The sequence below is a fragment of the Boleophthalmus pectinirostris genome, unplaced genomic scaffold, assembly GCF_026225935.1.
Source record: "Boleophthalmus pectinirostris isolate CB_2022bp ecotype Guang Dong unplaced genomic scaffold, ASM2622593v1 HiC_scaffold_21, whole genome shotgun sequence".
Classification (NCBI taxonomy): domain Eukaryota; kingdom Metazoa; phylum Chordata; class Actinopteri; order Gobiiformes; family Gobiidae; genus Boleophthalmus; species Boleophthalmus pectinirostris.
The window spans coordinates 14,224,375-14,243,780 of record NW_026571175.1 but is presented as its reverse complement, the minus strand read 5'-3'; the positions used below and the strand labels follow the sequence as shown (position 1 = coordinate 14,243,780).

The 19,406-nt window shown below is 36.7% G+C and overlaps 1 protein-coding gene across 3 annotated transcripts in view; it reads left to right on the top strand.

Moving 5' to 3' along the window:
- Positions 1-18,002, top strand: part of slc66a2 (solute carrier family 66 member 2) — a 36,617-nt gene extending 18,615 nt beyond the window's left edge. For all 3 annotated transcript variants that reach the window (XM_055157361.1, XM_020932723.2, XM_020932722.2), the window contains one exon: positions 14,460-18,002. In XM_055157361.1, coding sequence (XP_055013336.1) covers positions 14,460-14,670 — 211 coding nt within the window. In that variant the 3' untranslated portion in view covers positions 14,671-18,002. The remainder of the gene's footprint in view (positions 1-14,459) is intronic.
- The last annotated feature ends 1,404 nt before the right edge of the window (positions 18,003-19,406 follow it).

Below are 19,406 nucleotides of genomic sequence, written 5' to 3'. Positions count from 1 at the left end.
GAATGTAGAGTGTCTTTATCGATCTTGGGTTGGTTATAGGCAGTTTGTTTCTAACAATACTTTACCATGCAAGAATATTTTTAATAAATGTTGAAGGTGCACTTTGTAAACTTTTTGGTTGGGGGTCTCTCACCTGCTTGTTTCTATGGATACATCATTGCTATACCTGGAATGCTCCACAGTATGATATTTAACAGTTCTACCCTACATTTATTAAATTACAGGTGGTTTTATGGCTTAAAAATACCTAGAAAAATGGCCTTTCTGACTGTGAGTGGAGTTGCCTCTCCACAGACCTGACCTATAACTTGGTTTGGTCTAATGAAGATAGAAAGGTCACATACCATATTGTGAAACATTTCAGAGAAAGCAATAACATCTCCATAGAGAAAAGCATTTGACAGACCCCACAGGAAAAGTTACACAATGCAGCTTTAATATTACAGTGTTCACCGCTTGTTTGTTCAGTTTTTCAGGTGCTCATTCAATGTCAGACTTTCGCTATTCCTCTTTGATGGAGAAATAGCTTTTTTTATTTTAGTTTTGTTGGATATTAAATGCTTTTATAGAGAGGCTGCCCCTTTCCAAATCAGGACCAATTTGTGGAATTTTCCTCATGTGAAAATTCCACAATTTGATGAAGAAACAGAACCATCATTAATCGAGGAATTGAAAGATTCTGCAGTCATTTTAAAGGGGCTGTACCTTTTTTTTTCTCTTGTAATTAAGTTGTTATTTAATTAATTAACAATGAGTTTGTTTTGTCCCAGTACAGATATAGGTATGAGCCATTATGTCTTTCATTATCTGTGAACCAAGAAGTGCTCTGTTAGCATGCTAGTTTTTAGCATTACCGTGATGTCAAACCTCAACTCTGGCCTCAGAATGTTGTGAAAACGTATAAACTGTCAACTGTTTAAATGAGGACCTTTGACCACCACCCATACGTCACACACTTCTCATTCACTCAGTTATGGTGGGTAAAATGTCTTGCCCAAGAACACAATTACAGTAATTGCCAAGATAAAGATCTGGGCCCCAGTTATGCCACATGATAAATAAATCATGTAATGCTTGTTCGTTATCAATTCTGTTAATTGTAAGTCATGTCTGGTTCACTTGCGCACATCAAAAAGCCAATTGGAACTAAATGGTACACTTGAAAATGTTTTTTTTAACTTGTGATTATATTTTACCTTTTTTGAAACTTTTTCAACTTTAGCAGAAGGGCTTGCTTTAGTGAACCCCATCCTTTGTACTTCCCAGGGAGATGTTATGAAGTATATTGTCCAGAGTATTGTGGTGTGAATGATGATATCAAGAGCTTCTCCAGGGGCCCTATCACAAGACCTTCTGATGACACCAGTACTTTGCATTTGTTGATAGGAGGAAATACAAGTACAAACTCCTTCTCTAAGGCATAAGGACATTTTTCTCATTTATTTCTGTTGTCTCGATCAGAACCTTGGCTATAGTCTATACCTTGCCACACATACAATATATTGACTGCAAAACAGACTATTGCAGAGCCCAAAAATTATTTATTTTTTTGCATGCAGGGACAATATTCAGACATAACAAAGTATTTAGGGTGCCAGTCACATAATATATTTAGATCACTGTGTTAACTTTTATTTTATTCAAAATGCTATATTAGCTGAAAACAATTTATAATCATAACACAATCAGCATGTATTCTACTAATGAAATTACTGCACATCGCATCATGTTTGTCAAGTTGTTATGTGCAGGTTTGTATTATGCTTTTGTATATTTATGGAGAATTGTCAAGTGGGAACATGGGGGATGAAAGCTTGTGGGCTGCACATTGGACAGAATCTTGAATAAGACTGGGAGAGATCGCTAAAATACTCTAACATTCATGGCTGACATAAAACCTCTTCAGGCATGTTTTTGAGGAGGGAACAATGTTATAACTTTGTTGACGGCCATAAAACTCGATTTTGCATAATACCCCCTCTTTAATGATGCAACATGTATTTATAAAATAGATTTACCTAGAAAACGTGGTAATATCTTTTTTTTTTGCAAAGGAAATCTTGTCAAGACTGGGTGGACTGGCTTTGTGGGATTGTAATTTCAGGCCAGTCTATCTCTGTGCATCGCGAATGATAAAAACTGCAAATCATATGGTGTTATTGATTATATCTTTATATCTATGAAGTTACATTTATTGAGTCTGTCATAATTTGTTTTCGCCACTCCAGTTCTATTCTAAAATGCTGTATCTCTTCAAGTGTGCATGTTTATGGGAGGCATGTGAGTAATAGAGAATTTTGTAATGTTCTTCTTTTATAGATTAAAATGAACAAAGCAGGCTGATTGCATGTTCTCTGTGTGGTCCCTCTGCGCTGCCCCCCTCTCAGCGTTCCTCTCCTCTGCTGCTCACAGATAACACAGCTCCAGCAGCGAGGCCAGCACCACTTAACAGGCCATGACTGCCTCCACGCTGCGCTTTTGTACACCTCCAAGCCTTATCCTGTCACTTGGACCAGGACTTGAAGGAACACGTTTTGAAATGTGTAATCTATAGCCCACATTATGCTCAACTATAAACAAACTGTAGTGAAGTGCTCATTTGCAGATTTATTCAGTTAATTGATAATCATGATTATTCAGATCACAATATTGCAAGAACTAAAAAGTAAGAATCGTGACAGTTTTAGACAATTTATGTTGACTTTGCTTTATCATTCTGAGAGTTTGATTTCATAAAACTGGTTACACTCTAGAAGAATTGTGTTGTATAAAACCAAGTAAATAAAAAAAAAAAAAAAAAAAGAAGAAGAAGATTTTACAGTTGTATGGTCATGGAGCAGAACCATCATTAAGAGAACCTGATTTTCCTCATGTAATTAAGTTACATTTGTTTTTGTCCAGTACATATAATGTATATGTCACTTGTAGGGGAAAAAAAATCTTCCTGTCTGCATCTAATTGTGGTATTTCATTGTCTGCAAAGCAGGAAGTGCTCTGTTATCATGCTAGTTGTTATTAATGTTACAGTGATGTTAAAACTGGTTACAGACTAGAGGACTTGTCTTCTATAAGATAAGTCCGTTTTCCTCTACAGCGTAAAATAAAATGTCTGTCCCTCCCAGGAATATGACAAGTTCAAATCAAATCACCTTTTTGAACTCCTAACAAATTTGTTGTCAAATTGTTTCCATTGCCTGCTAAGCATTTTTGAGGGAAATAGGGAAGTGTCATATTTTTAGCTTCATACAAACTACTTCACTCTTCAGTGCGCCTGAAAATTCAAGTATGCTTTGTGTTGAAAAAATTCATGCCAACTAAGGCTTCAAGGGATTTTCGACTTAGACACACACTGTGAGAGAGATTTACCAGAGAATAATGGTACATTACAGGCAGCTGAGTAGCCAGCAATTTGCTCTTAATTTACAGCATGGTTAGTGGTTTCCATCTAATTACATTTTGTCCCTAAAAGACTGATTAAAACAGTAGCTACTTTAAAGGTTCTATATTATGCTAAATTGACTCTTATGAGCTTTAAGCCATGTTATAATAGAGTTACCTCATCAACAGCATACCTGGACTTGTGTTTTCTTTCATTTACACAGGTTTCAGATATCCTTAATTTTAATCTGTCTACATTTCCAAAGTGGAAAATGCTCTGTTCCACCTTGTGATGTTATGAAGCAGTACTTTTCAAGTTAGCTACCTTTTACATTTTGTTCTCTAAAGATTGGTAGTTTCAGCCAGGACTTTGCGTTATTTGTCATATTACTGTTTGCCCACAAGCAAATATTGAATCCGTCTAACCATTATTGTCCTCCACTCAGCAGCTCCTGTGATTTGTCTTGCACACTTGTTTTCAGTAATCGGCACTTTCCGTGACAAGTTGTAGTCAATTGGTTTCTCATGATGCCTAGCAACAAATTCTCCAGAGATGAGCTATAAATATGCTTTCTGTTAAAGAGTACAAAGCAAGAGTAAGGGCTCGTGAACTAAAACCCATGTAAAAATTGTTTCAACAGTGTGACCATTTCTGATCATTTCTACCCATATGTTCCCTATGTTCAGTACTCATACCTGCTATTCATGTACAGTGTAGGCACACAATGGTAGTTCATATAGTACTATGAAATATAATGGAACTGCTATCCCAAGTGTGAAACCTTGATGACCAATCATGTTCCAATTCACAACCTTACTATTATTGTAACCTATTTAGTCAATTTCAAAGCCAGCATTTAGCATTAAAATCTTTGTAAGAATTTCCATAAATTGCTAGTGAATTATGTGTAATTTTATGTTGTAAAATTGCCAAGAACTCTAGTTGAGATAAAGAGGCCATACAAGCAGAGGCCATTGTCATTTGCAGTTATGTTATGTCCCAGTCTCATTCAACCTGTTGCTAGGTTACTTTTCCACAGCATCAAGGTTTTCTTTGTGAGGTGATGTGTGAGTGTGCGGTTTGACTTAGCCAGATGCCACGCTGCTCTAGCGTAATTACTACTCCTGATGCAGGTTGATGGTTAAGATCAATCCCACACTGAATCTTGTTGCTATGGTAAGGCCAGTAATTAAACGAACATGTGCACATTAGGAAATCATTCATTTGCACAGACAAAAACAAAGGTGGTAGTGATTGGGGGAAAATATAGATCGATGCCATCACTTGGTTGTCTGTGGTGTGCGCCAAGGTAAATGCCCCTTTGTCTCTGTTTATGGCTTGTGCACCACACTTCCTGGCTTCAATAGCCTCCCGTATGCATTTTTTACTTGTGATTCTTTGAATTCATCTCAATTTTAGATTCTTTTATTTTAATTTACTGTCAAAACCAAGATGTATTATTGATTTCATGAATAGACTAATCACTAAATGTTTTAAATATTTTTTAAAAAGTCAGATTTTTAGCTCTATGTATAAACTACTTTACAGAATGAGCCAATCTCATCATGGACGACAGGCATGACTGAATCTTGATCTTGGTTTAAATTTGATTAATTTCCCAGACCCATCACAGAATACATCTTTAAACAATAATACCCATGCACTAGGCCCCTGTAGTCAAGCCTTCACCTGTATTTGGTTAAACAACTGCACACTGACAAATTCGTCACCTTGAGATTTTCTTCCACTCACTGACTAACTGACTGAACATTTAGGTGTCATGGCTACTTCCAGCTCGTACATATTCAACAGAGCTGGTCAGAGCCCTCCCAAGTGAGCCATGAGAGGGCCATGAATCATTCGGCAATGTCAGCCAACCACCACTTTCTGTCGACCTGCCTCTCCCATCAACTTACAGCTCCCGTTTGGCCAGAGCAAGTATGAATGGTGCTTATATACTCCTAGTGACCATTCCAGTGATCAAGCACAGGTTGGCATTATCTCTGCAGAGGTAATTGGTCTCAGGAGATTTACAATTAGTGCCACCTATATGTTATAAGCGGTTATGTCAGGCTGTACTTCAATTAAAGACCTGCTTGCATATGGAAAGCCTTATGAAATGCCTTTGAGAGGAGGAATATGTCTTAACGCTTTTTGCATCTAAATTGCCCATTGCAAAGAAAATGTCAAGTTTTATTTTATTTTATTTGGTGAAACAGAGATGGCTTTCTCAATTAGAGAAAACTGATTTACCAATAAAATCATTTCAAAATTAGAAAATCAGTCCTTCTAATTTTTGTTTAGTTTAAACTTTGTTTTCTAGAAACCTGAATCTTATGAAAGAAAACACACATTGAAAGTACACATTACTATACATTAATACTTTTAGCTAACCAGGCTTTTCAAAGTAATATTATTTTACAAGTAAGTGATTAAAATGTGATAGATGTGCAGTTAGGACAATTGCCAAAAAAATGGATGAAGTTCAATAATGTCCTTATGTTACACTTGACCCCATAAAAGAGTGTTAAACTTTATCTTACTTTTCTACATCAAAGTCTGCCAAGAAACTGCAGGAATCAAAATGCAGCAAAAATGTGTGCCACCATTTATCGAGTTAGCTGTAAACAAAGCCGCAGGTGTCCTTCAGCATCTTCTTGTATAAAATGTTGCAGACACAACACTGTCTTTGTAATTTGGTTTAACAGTGTCGGCTACATGGATATAAACTGTATCTGGGAGCTGCCCTTTGGTTGACCCCTGGTACTAAGCGTGAGTTGAAACATATTAGAACGCTTGACTGCGTACTGTCTGATGGAGAGTCATGCAGGTGCATTCTCAGGGCACATTATGCACAATACTCAAGACCTTTTCAACTTTCATCTATAAACATGTACATTAAGTTGCTTGCGTGTCTGTTCTTTCACTGTGCTCCAAAATAAATTTTAACCCATATACAAGTAAGTGTCAGAAATGTAAATTGTTCCCATTCCAAATATGGAAAATAAAAAAAATAACTAACTAATATCAATATTTCCATGGCATGATAAAATGTGCAGTGACATGTTTTTTAGCGTAACATCTGCACTTTAATGTGAAAAGGTATAACTGGCAATCCAATCCAAAACACATATGACCTTATATATTTTAAAGGTCCTGTTTTGTGCAAAATTATCTCTTATTGTTATCTCCTTAGAGACATACCTGGAGTTATGTTTTGTTTCAGTCACATGTTTAAGTAATTCTTAATTATTTGTCTGTCTATATCTCCAAAACTTAAAATGCTCTGTTCCACCTTGTGATGTCATGAAACAGTAGTTTTGAAGTTAACAGCTACATTTTAGCTTTTGTAATAAAAATAACTCATACTATTTATGCAGTGTTTGTGTGTTAAACATGTGTGAATGAATCAAAACACAACTTTAGGTATGTTTTGATGATGAAAAAAACATTATAATATGGGCTTCTTAAATCACTTCTTTCTGTAATGCATGTAATGGTATCTTCCCTTGTACATATTTATTGCATGGGTAAAAAACAATAAAAGAAATCTTTTTTGCTAAAATACAGTTTTGGCAGCAACTACTTACCTTGAGGCTGCCCCTTGACTTTGACCACAGTGCATTAAATTGCATCGACCTAACATCCAATAAAAGTTTTAAATCTGTTGTCATCCCATTTGTTTTTATAGCATCTTTTATGATACCAGCCGCACTCAAGGTTGTAGGAAGCCCATGCCATGGATACTTCAACTACTTAAACCTCGCACTAGTGACATCAGCAGTATTGGACACACTCATTTCATAAATCTGTGTATTAATAACAATGGTCCATGGGTTTAATGAGGCCCTTGAACACTGATATAAACTCGCCCTCTTATTTACAGATGCACTCACAAAGGTGTTAGTGATTAGAAAATAATATCCACAGTAAATGTCTTCTTATGGTGCTTTGGAAGCTAGCAGGCGATAAAAATGCCAAAGCCAAATCCCCCAGTGTGCCCTACATTTGGCAGCTTGTTCATACAATAGAATTAAAAAGTTAGTTGTAAGCACAAATTTTGCAGTGCTTAATATTCCACATCGCACAAGGGATTTGAATGTTGAGTGACACTGTAAAACTTTTAAAGGGCCCGTATCATGCTGTTTTCTGGGCTGTGTTAGTGTTTCCTCATGAAAACATAACCGGAGTTGTGTTTTGATTCATTCCCATGTTTAACACACAAACCCTGCAGTTTGTTTCTCAAACTGAAATCATTTGAATAATTTCAGCCCTGGGATATCTAATCTCTTCTAGCCAAAAGGTAAAAGGTAGCTATTAACATGAAAACTATTGCTTCATAACATCACATGGAGGAACAGAGCATTTTGAGCTTTGTAGATGTAAACGGACTAATAATAAAGAATTACTCAAATGCGTGTATGACGTAAAACTCCAGGTTCTTGAGGAGGCATTATAACAAGGCTTAAAGCTCATAAGAATCAATTTTGTGTAATCGAGGACTATAAACAAAACTAAACTAAAACATATTTAGGTCAGACTTTATTTTACAGTACTTTTTTACTGTACAGTGTTGTCACAATACTAAAAATACTAAAATTTCCAACTCAACTTAGGAAAAATGTTAATACGTAATGGTAGAAAAAACTTACAATTGAACTGTAAAACACACACAAATTAGTAATAATTTCTTATATTATCATGTGGTGTTTGATCTGATATAGAGCAAGAACACTTTGGATGATGCTTGCTGAAAGGAGTAACTAATACTAGTTTTATCATGTAATTACGTAATTGTAACTAGATATGGTTAAATTATTTGCTTTTACATTGTATTGCATCTTACCGTCTGGCACGATGAATTAAGGTTAGTGAAAATATAAAGTTTTATGAGAAGTATTTAAAATTCTTTTTGATTTGTTTTTGTATTTTCAGTTTTATTTTAGAATACATACTATGTCCATACATACTATGTGGCATTTGAATTATATAACAAAGAAATGCAGACAAGTTGTGCTTGCTGACAAAATCATGTGTCTAGCATTTCTGTTCATGTTTATTTTATTGTTTCTATATTTATGTTAATATAAGCTGTATTGTTAGCTGTATTGGGTACCCCTTAGCCTATATGTATTCAGTGCAGTGCCAGTAGTATGTAATATTTAATGTCACCACTGATTGAGTGTGATGGGAGAGCGCTCTGTTTATTTGTGAGTACTTAGCTGAGGCTATTGTTAGTGTGATGCTAGTCAGGAGCACACTGATACTGTCCAGACTGCCATACGCACAGAAAACCCCACACAGGACTGAGAGACACAGTGATGGGACTGTCGCACTGCCAGGACCAGCCTTATAAGGTACTGCCTTTGAGCCCAGTCCCACTATGCCAGATAAGTCTGCCAGGCCTTATTTAGTGCAGAGTCTGCTGTCCCCACAGAACAGATACTGATGGTGGGATGTCTGCTGATGCTAGTTAAGACTTTGAGGACAGTAATGTCTCCCAAGTTGTCTATGCTCTAGAGACATCCAAATATTCAGATGACTACTTTTATCTTTAACGTTTGATGATATCAATGAGATTAAATACTAACTCCTCTTCCATTGTATTTATAGACTGTGTTGGCTAAGACATAATAATTAGTTCTGACATGTCAAAAGCATTCCACAACCTAAGATGCTCAAAATGTTGCAACTTCAGGCAGCACTAGCTCAGCATTCACCCACTAACCTGAATATAGGTCCAAAAACAAAACATTAAACTAAAACATATTTAAGTCAGAATTTATTTTGCAGTACTTTTTACTGTGTAACAACATGACGGTATTAAAATTTCCAACTCAGCTGATGGCTCCACCCTCATTCTCCCCATTTTTCACTACAGCTATCCTGTGAAGTAAAGACTTAGGGCCTAAAAATCTTGAAAAATTTGGGGGAATAGTCCAATCAGACCAGACATTTTACCCACCACACCTTGCATATGTGAAAGTGTGTGTCTTACCACCACAGTGGCACTGTGAGTGGCATTTGCAAAGCTGAATTCTGCTTTTCTTATTGATATTAATGGAACTGTAAGATTTTGATATTAAATTCCATAAACTTGACTGATCTGTGTTAACACACATACCAGGTAAACATGTTCAGTGCAAATGTAGCTCTTACTGACAACAATTGTAATGCTGATATATACTTTGTTCAAAAACACTGGACACGATGGCCAAGTTGTTAATGTTATAATTTGGTGTTTTTGTTCTTGGATGATTATATTAAGCAGAATGAGCCTCATGAAAGTCTCTCATTTGCTGCTAGTTGTTGAAGTCTCTGATCTGAATAGTCACTACTTAAACCCCAGCACCAGCAGACACTCATGAGTCAGTTGCTAGTGCAGCATCTGCAGCTCAGTGAGTGAATTCTGGAGACTCTGAGCTTTCACATAAGGCATGGCCTTTCCATATACCGAGATATACTTCTACGTGAACCGGCTTAAATAAGGGCAATCCAGGTTCTGTTGTAATTCTAGTACCTTTTTTAAAGGTCGTACAGAGTGTGGTAACATACAGTTCCTAACTTCTTTGGCCATATGGTGTTTTGACACAAGAATTCAAATACTGAGATGTTGATCTAAGTCTAAGTTGATTTGTTTTCCGTCTCTTTGGCTGTAGGTTTCTGTCTGATGCAAACATGCAGCAACCAGTTGGATGTAAGGTCCTGAGACATGCAGAGTAAACTGGAGAATAAAGCCATTTTACAGTATTTCTGAGAGGAAGTAAAATAAGAATGAATATTACAAAAGGCTGAGGTGATTGAAACATGTTTAATTCAGAGGGTTTGACTGAGAGATCTGCCAATCCAGTGCCTAAGCAGAGCAGACACGTTGAGGCTTCATCCCTTCTTTACATGTGTAAAGAGGCTTACAGAGGCTGGGCCTTCTTCAGCTCTCTGATCCTGTGCTTTCAATGGTACACATGTTTCATATGGCATAGATTCAGCACTAAATCTGGAGTGTTTACTTCAGCACTTCTACTGAATGAGTGTTTACAGTAAAGGCAATTTCAGAAGAGGCTGTATTTGTTTTACCCCATTACAAATATATTGTAGAAAAAGAACAGTTGGGGTCAAAATGAGACCACTGTGTGCTGTCTGCGTCTAACACTATGTTTTGTTTTTGTTTTGTTTTTTATCATTCGCAAACCAGGAAGGAACTCTGGTACATTGTTAGCATGCTGTTTGCATTGTGGTAAAACTGCACTCTGGCTTCTGAAAGTGAAGATTATAAACTCATTGCAGGAGATCATTTGGATGCTAGGATTGTGTGAAGAAAGTGAGGAATAACTGTGGACCACTGCAGACAACGTATAATGTAGTAGCTTTTTATGTTTTAAAAAATCGTGTACATTCCTTAAGTGTTTCTCTTTCCTCTGTGTTGCACTTTTAAAAGAATCAATCCACTTGCTTAGAGATAGACCAACTGAATATATCGAGCTGATATTTGCACTTTTTGGTGTATTGGCTTTTGGCTGACTTGCCAAAGACCAGATAGAAAGCTTTATTTTAACACTTTAATGTGAAGAGATAGACATAAAACATGACTCCACAGCTTTTTTAAAGGTTTATGGTAAAAAAAAAAAAAAAAAAGGGGAGAGTGGTACTTTTTTTTTTAATCAGCCTAAACAATCTGCATTGGCCATGAAAAAAAACATCAGTGGAGTCTTGCTGAGCACTATTGAAACTGACTATTAGAAAATGTTCATATGAAAAAGCATTTTTATTTCTAGAATAGAAATGCCTGCTTTCTTTTTTACTAGATTTTGTTTTATTTTATTAATAGTATTATAGTATGAACCTATGATTAATTGGAGGTATATTAGTTAATGTTATCTTAATTTTACTGATGGCATAGGACTTTAAAAACACAAAGGAATTAATGTCACAGAGTGCTTATGCCAAAAGGACGAGCCATTTTGGATGTAGGGAGTTATGCAGGATGACTCAAATATGTACAAATGCTTTAGGTATGTTTGTGACAAGAAAACGTTAGTTCAAAGCTCAAATAGACCACTTTACCATCATATACACCCTATACGCACTCATGACAGCTTTCTTCTGTAAAGCTCTGAACTCAATTATCTAAAGTTCTACCAGTGACAAGAGCACCCAATCAGGTCACACAAGCCCCATAAGTGATTCATCTTCTCAAAGTGAGTCGGCGAGAGACAAATCCACCATTTCTCTCCGAAACAACACATCTCAGTGCAAGAGAACCCCCTGCCAAGCATTTCCAAATAGTGCTGACCCACTAGACTGACACGCCTGAGTGAGAACATTTCAAACGGATCAGTGGGACTTGAGATTGTAGCAGGCAGCTAGCTTCAGGAGCTGGGGCAGGTATAATGGTACAAGGTTTAATATCATAAGCTAAAGTAATGAAAGAAATGAAAGGAAGTGACTCTAATAATTATAGTTACAGTTGGAGTTAAAGGTGTGATGTGTAGCTTTTTTGGTTATGGGGAACCATGTGGTTGTCTCCATAGAGATGTTATTGCTTTGCATGAAATGTGATGGTTTTGGTGTGGATCAATGTGTTTTTGTGGTTTAAACGTATCTGAAAAACAAAAGAATTCTTACTGTTTTCTGCTCTCCACAAATCTGACTTGTCACTTTGCCTGGTGGAGATAGATAAGTCTAATGTCATACTATGGAACATTCCAGGAAAATGCAATTACATTTCCATCGAGACAAGCAGGTGGTGGACCCTTGACCAGAAAAGTTTCATATTGTACTTTTAAAAACAGTACTACTCAACATACTCAATGATGATTGAATATTATAATCTGGTTTATGATTTCGAGTTAATGTAAGCAGAAAGAGGTGAGTACAATCTCTTAGTCGTCCAGATCGAAACCATGGCAAGAGGAGAAATTCAGTTTGTCAACTGGACAAAATTTTATTTGGTCGAATACGTTTCACAGCTTATACAAGGTGTAAGCTTCAGTTTTGAAGAACTGAAGAAGCAGCTTGGATGAGCTGTAAAATGTATGAGTTGAGTTGAGTAAATGTAAGTGTAACCCACCTCTTTTTTTTAATCTAAGTCGTCGGGTGAAGGCTCTCCTTGTATTGTCGACATTGCTGGCTCAGTCTTTTCTTTTGTCAGCATCACTGTCTACACTAACACTTTTGCCTCCAGCCACCAGGAATCAAGTTTATACACAAAACACACACCAGCACTCACTCAAGGGAGCAGTGCACTAGTCAGATACTCCCTATGAAGGCTATAGGGCACCTCATCCTGCAGCTATCACACTAATGAAAGAACAACCTTACACTCCTGTCCTCGCCCCTGCCTTGTATAGACGTGTGTACCTCACTGTTCATTCCCTACAGATAATAGTACAATGTGCAGAGTGGAGTTTTGAACCTGCGTTTTCAGCACTCGTTAGGCTTCCTGTGTCTCATTAGTTTCCCTGACCGAGTAAAGGAGAAAATACTATAGTGATTATATGAACGCACAGCGAGAAGAGCGTGCGCTAGGGTCAGGAGCTGGAGTTTTCATGTCCTCAGGTGGTGTCAGACATCCAACAATGAGTGTCCATGGTGCTCACAGAGAATCTTATCACTCAGAATGAAAGTGTTGGAATGGCTACAGAATCCATTAATTGCCAGTGGAACTGAGCGATGACATGAATGAAACCAGGTGTAGTTCTTATTTCTGGGGTGGTACATTGACATTACTCATGGATCAATATTTTTAGTGTCACTTTAGTTATATCAGTATCTTATAATACATTTAGACTAGAAAAATCTGTGAAAGTAGTATTGTTCCAGATTTGGCTAACTAGGTTGTCATGCTATTATGAGTATGATTCATTTTAAACATCTAATGTCACTCTTTGTTGAGTCAAAATGGTCCATATATGAAAAAGCTAAATATAACTGCTATACTGTATGAGGACTGTGCTCCAGCAAGATGTTTTTATCCAATTTGTCATGGTTTGTGCGGTAAAGGCTCTCTACTCGGTCCAACCACAATTGCATTTCTGGGACTGTGCTTTTCCTTTTTTTCCCTTTAGCTTTTCTGTAGATGACCTAATTGGAATAGCACAATTGAAAAAAAATAAATCACTGTGGAAGGAAATGAATAAAAGCTACCAGTAAGATACAAGTGCTTCTTTTGTGTAGCCTGCATTGTCTACCAATGTGCTATCATGTAAAATCAGCTTTCTGCCATTTGACAACATTCATCTGCAATATGTGTTTATGTGAAAGCCTGACGACACATGGAGCAATATGTTGATCAGAGATTGGTGTCCTTACGAGATGCTAATGCAGCCTGTCACTCAAAAAAAATGACAATGGAATCTGGTTATCCATTTTCAAGACATGAATCCATGCATATATGTATTTTAATAATGGTGAGGTTTTCTATAAATATTTCAACAAGGTCTTATTCCTTGTTTTTAAACTAATCTCGGGCACCTCTTGGAAAGCAGTGTGTGTCTTTTTGTATGAAGCAATTCCACTATGTGCAATTATATCACTATATTTAATGAATAAATATAGACAGATTTGGAAAACTACCTGTTTGGTCAATGCTTCCTGGATACGGGATAGACTTTAGAATTTTACTTTCTGGTTCATGGGTATCAGATGTAATAGATTTACACTGTAGTTAATATTTGAAAAACTTTACTTTCTTAAATGAATGTTTAAACTGAAAAATGTGTTCCTTGTGTAAATTGCCCCTGCATTTTGGATTGAATTTTGTTTTTTTATTACTTTTTTTTTTCCCTCTTCTAATTTCTTAAATTTTTTCCCAACTTCTATTCACAAATTCCCACTTGACAGGTGTAAAACTATGATAAATATTGAGCTCTTGTAGTCTAATTACGCACTAAATGAAAAAAAAAAAATTAAAAGCTATTATATGTACTTTAATTATACACAAATCAAACAACACAACAAGCTTAAAAATTATGAAAATGTCCTTTGAAACCTAGACATTGATGGCCCAAAAATTCTGTTTACTGTAGCATTGAGGCCCAATTTTATTTATTTATTTATTTATTCTATTTTTGTTCTCTTTCAGCATCAAGATGGTGCTGATGTGGACGAGCGGTGACACCTTCAAGACGGGATACTTCCTCGTGACCCAGGCTCCGGTCCAGTTCTGGATTTGCGGTCTCCTCCAAGTGTTCGTGGACTTTGCCATTTTATTCCAGGTTTACTATTACAGCCGCTACCCCCAGAAGCCCATATCCCACACCACCTCCCATACCACCAGTGCCAAAGCTCTGTGAGGGGGCTTCTCTACGGACCTCCAAGCACACTGGAGCTGCGGATATGTAGAGGTATCTGCCATTACCAAAGCACCAAGATGGCTGCCCTACAGAGTCTATATGAAGACACAGCACAGCCATAAATAAGACATGAACAAAACCTGCAGCATTTTAAGAACACATGTTACAAAAACAACTCATTTTGTCTATATTCCACTGGAGTGACTGCTTGCTAGTGTTTAGGAATGCACACACTGTACCATCATATGCTACCCTTGATCTGTGCATGTAGTCAGTATTATGCACATACATGAATATATAGTGTACTTAATGTCCACTCCCACGGACTCTTTGGAAGCCTTTTGTTGTCCAAATATGCTGATGATTGTTGCATGGACCCTCTGCCTTAAATCATCTTTAGTCATTTCCGCGAATATCGATGTTCAATCCATAAGGTGTATTTTTGATAGACTCCCTGACAGGTCTTATCCTTCTTATCCTAGAGATATTGATTAATACAAGCAAACAATCAGACAACTCAGACTGCAGCCCAAGATTTGTTTTTATGCAGAGGAGAATTCTTGAGTGTTATTTTAAGTTATTTTTACCCTCACTTAAGTCACATTTTGGCCCACATGTTTATCACCAGTAACACTATCGGTTGGTAAATATTAAATCAATCCAAAATTAAACCTTTAAATGGGAGTGTTACAATTTGCATTCTGTTTAGCCTCACATGTCTATAAGACTTTTTAAGTATGTAAATTACTTTATACCCATTTGTATAGCACACCAGTTGTATTGTTACTTAAGAATTCATTTGTTTCACACACTGGTTCACCTATTTTGTTCATTTCTGGTTTGCTTCATTACCTGATTCTACTACATAGAGTAGTAGTTGACTTTCTTTTTAAACATGTTTAGTTTTTTCCTCAAATGTAACACCCGTGTAAATCATTCTCTGATGTACAAAAAGGTGTTTGTTCACTGGTGGCTGTTCTTGTCAGTGGAGTGATGCTGGTCAGTCTTCCGCTGGTCGGTCACTGGCCTGTGCAGAGACAGAGGCCTGGAGAACACAAAGACATTGGAGTGAACTAAAGACTGTTAGAGTTTAGCAGAAGAAACCCTCCAGAAGGCCTGAAGCCTGGGTGCAAACTGTTCATGTGAAGGAGATCCAGATTGCAAAGTTTGGAGCCTGGAGACCAAAAGACTTTGTCTGGGCTTTGATGTCAACTGTTCTTGCCAATATTTGAATTGACAAACACCAACTTTTGTGTTACAGCTTAACTCTAAACTGCTGGATTTATGCCAAAAACAAATTTTTCTCAAGACACATAGTGTTGTGCACAGATTTGCATGTGAAACAATGTGAAAATGGTGGGCATTAGGTCAGTTGACTGCAGTATGATTAAACAAGGAAACTTGAACATTACTCAATGCACAGTTATTTGGTATGTTTAGATTTTACAGTGTAGACAAGAGTGTTTACTGATGTCATCTATTCATTCTCAATGTCTGTTTTCTTTTAAGAATACACATGTATGCAAAAGAGAACTTCATTTTATATTATGTCCTAAATGACCCTGCTTCTAAAATTAAAAGTAAATTAAGGTGTGAGTGCCATTTAAACACATGTCACATTCTGTTTCTGAAAATAAAAATACACTCATCTCTATTTTTGCTCATGCTCACTTACATTTTCAGTCTGCTCACCTAAATCCAGCAGGCTAGAACTGGGTCTGCTTTGAAGCCAAACTTTTTATGTTTGAAATAAAAAGGGAAAAAAATTTGTCGACATAAGAATATGTGCTTTTTTAAGTTCATATTATTTTTGTTTTGATGTATTTGCTTAACAAAATACCTTTTATTTTAATCTGGTATAAATGGTCTAAAACACATTTGTGAAACCACTCCCTAGTTGGGCACTGAGCTTTCATATAACTATATGCAGTAGTGTCTGTATAATCCCTCAGCCATTCCAGTAGGATCCATAGCATTTCTTATGCTATATATGCAGTAGTGGAAACAAATCTTTAAATGAACAGGTCATGCTGCATTACAGTTTTCCTCCTATCCTCTTATCTTCAAACAAGTCAACACCAAGACCTCCTGCAGTATGAAGAGACTTACTGTAACTTTCTGTTACTTATAGTTATATTGTTACTTTTGTCTACTACATCACCCTAACATAAGTCAACTCCATTAATGCATGCAGCAACAGATGGAGAGTTTTATTTGTCTTGTCATTATTGTCACTTATGACTCCAACCCAACAGCTGGCGAGTAAAGATCAGTCTTAACTTTTAAGGAGAACTGTAATGCAGCATATGGTTAAAACAGACTTACAACTTTATTTTCTGAACTTAGGTTATCTGTATCCCTATCTTTTAGACACAACACAATGATTATACAATGTGAAACACACATTATTATTTGATCTCTTGGTGACAGATTTGCTCCAGCTGTGGGGCGGTTGGTCCTTTGCGTGATCGCATCTGTATTAGCAGGAAGTGTCTCCTGGTTGGCTGATTATGTCCTTCATATCACAGCTCTGTGCTGGGGCTGCTCATTTCCATTTTGTCACCAAAATCTCATTTCCTCCAGAGGAAATGCAGTGGCCACAGCGCAGCAGGGTTTCTGTGTGCTTTGTGTTGTGAACGCAGCACTGGAATGGTAAATGCCACACCACCTGTCAGACGGAGCAGGGCTAAGCAGGTCCCCCTCCAAGACTCACACTAAATGAAGACAATCTAGTCCAGCAGGAAGTTTTCAGAAGTATTTGAAATCCCATAGTGCCTTTCATTAATACTGACACCCACGATGCAGTCTGGTGATAAGGGTGAGTTGTTTTGTAGTTCTGAAGACTTTCTCATCCTAAGACCCCGAGCTTCTGCAGTTCTCAAGCAATGATTCACCTAAATTCTGGACCTATTTAAACATCCTATCCTAGAACTAAATATATCTGTTGAATGGAAAAAAGTCCTGAAACTGTTGCATATACCAGTGCACTGTATGTCGGAGAAGTCATTGTGGAGAAGTCGGTAGTAGTAGGTATCAGTATTTATTCTATACATTTTAGAATCCTTGACGTATGCTGGTCTTTCTTCAAATGGTCACTGTATTGTTCTGGACAATGTGAGATGCCTACAAAGTGTCTAATTACAATCCATTGTTTCTGTTGTATTATTTCTTTTCTTTTAAAGTATTTTATCAAAGTCCAAAATTCTTTTTTCTGTTCTATTTTATTTCCATTCCTTACAAAAAAAATTTGTGAAATCTTTTATTGTATCATGCCACAATGTTCATTTGTATAACCGTTTTATTTTAAAAGGAATAAAGTGAAATAGAAAATAGTGTTGTTTTGTTTTTGTTTTGTTTTTTTTCATCTTTTCTTTTTTGTAAATAGTAGCTTTTACTTCAAAATAACATTACTCAAGTAGAGTATTAAGTAGTAAAAAGCAGCCTATTAGAAAAATTCTAGGACAAAAGGACAAAACAGTAATTAACAAAATCTGGTATTTTCAAAGGTTATACCATAATTATACCATATCCCCAAAAGTTCAAATCATTTAATATTATCAACATAAAATCACTTATAGAAAGACCAAAAAATTTACTGAAGTAAGAGTTCATTTACACTATAAAAATTATCTTTGAAAACTATATATTTTATTTAAAAATTACTTGAGAATATGAGTACTACCCAGTCAGGCTGTAAAATAATTAAAACATCGTATACCCTACTTTTCTTATTCAGGGCACTATCAAAATAATCCCCATTCTGCCTGCCAAGTTGTGCTAAAATTTTGCATCCAAACTGCATCACTCCACCGTAACTCACTTTTCTTTTCTTTTTTTTACCAGCTTCACAAAAGAGCCCTTTAAGAATGTGTCCTTGAGCAGCCCCAGTTGTCCCATAGCTGTAAACAGACAGTGAAGAGGGGCACTTGAACATGATATATCTGAGATGGTGCTGTTTGGGCCTGGGTGGAGGGTCCTCAGTGACTCCTAAGAACCGCTCTGCCTGGTACACATCACTGTCAGAAGGAGAAGGCACGGCTGCTGTAGACTCACACCTTATAAAGCAAAGAGTAAAGACTATAGTAAGTTCCATACAGCATTGGCTTATCTAACTGTAAAGACATACACGAGACAGTTAAAGTTTCTATATTACACAAAATTGACTGAACTTTAAAGGGACATGCGAAGAATCCCTCAGTCGTCCAGGTAGAATCCATGGCAAGGAGAAAAATCAGTTTGTCGACTGGACCCAACCCACCTAACTTTTGTACAGTCAACAAACTGATTTTTCTCCTTTAAAGGGATAGTGCAGGATTTTGGACATAGTGAGCCAGAATTTTGGAGACATGTGGAGATACTTTTTAAAATATTCCATCCAGTCCTTGTATTTGCAGAGGTCGCTGGTGCTAGGCTAGTGCATGTCAATGGCCATAGTTAGCCTGCCACTAAAAACAGTCTTACCCACTCCACAAAGCAAATCTCTTATTATGCCAGACTGTCGATGTAAATGTCTGTGTTGATAGAATAATGTTTGAAATAAAACTAACCTTGCATTGTATGAATAGTTGCTCGTTGAGGAACTATTTCCTCATATATCAGTCCGCTGCTGCCAAACTTTCTATCAGGAAGTACAAGCCAATGCTGCTGCTTAGAAATAAATCCTTGCAAGATTGGTTTTACTTCTAATATTAATCTATCGACACAGACATTCACATCAACAGTCTGGCGTTATAATT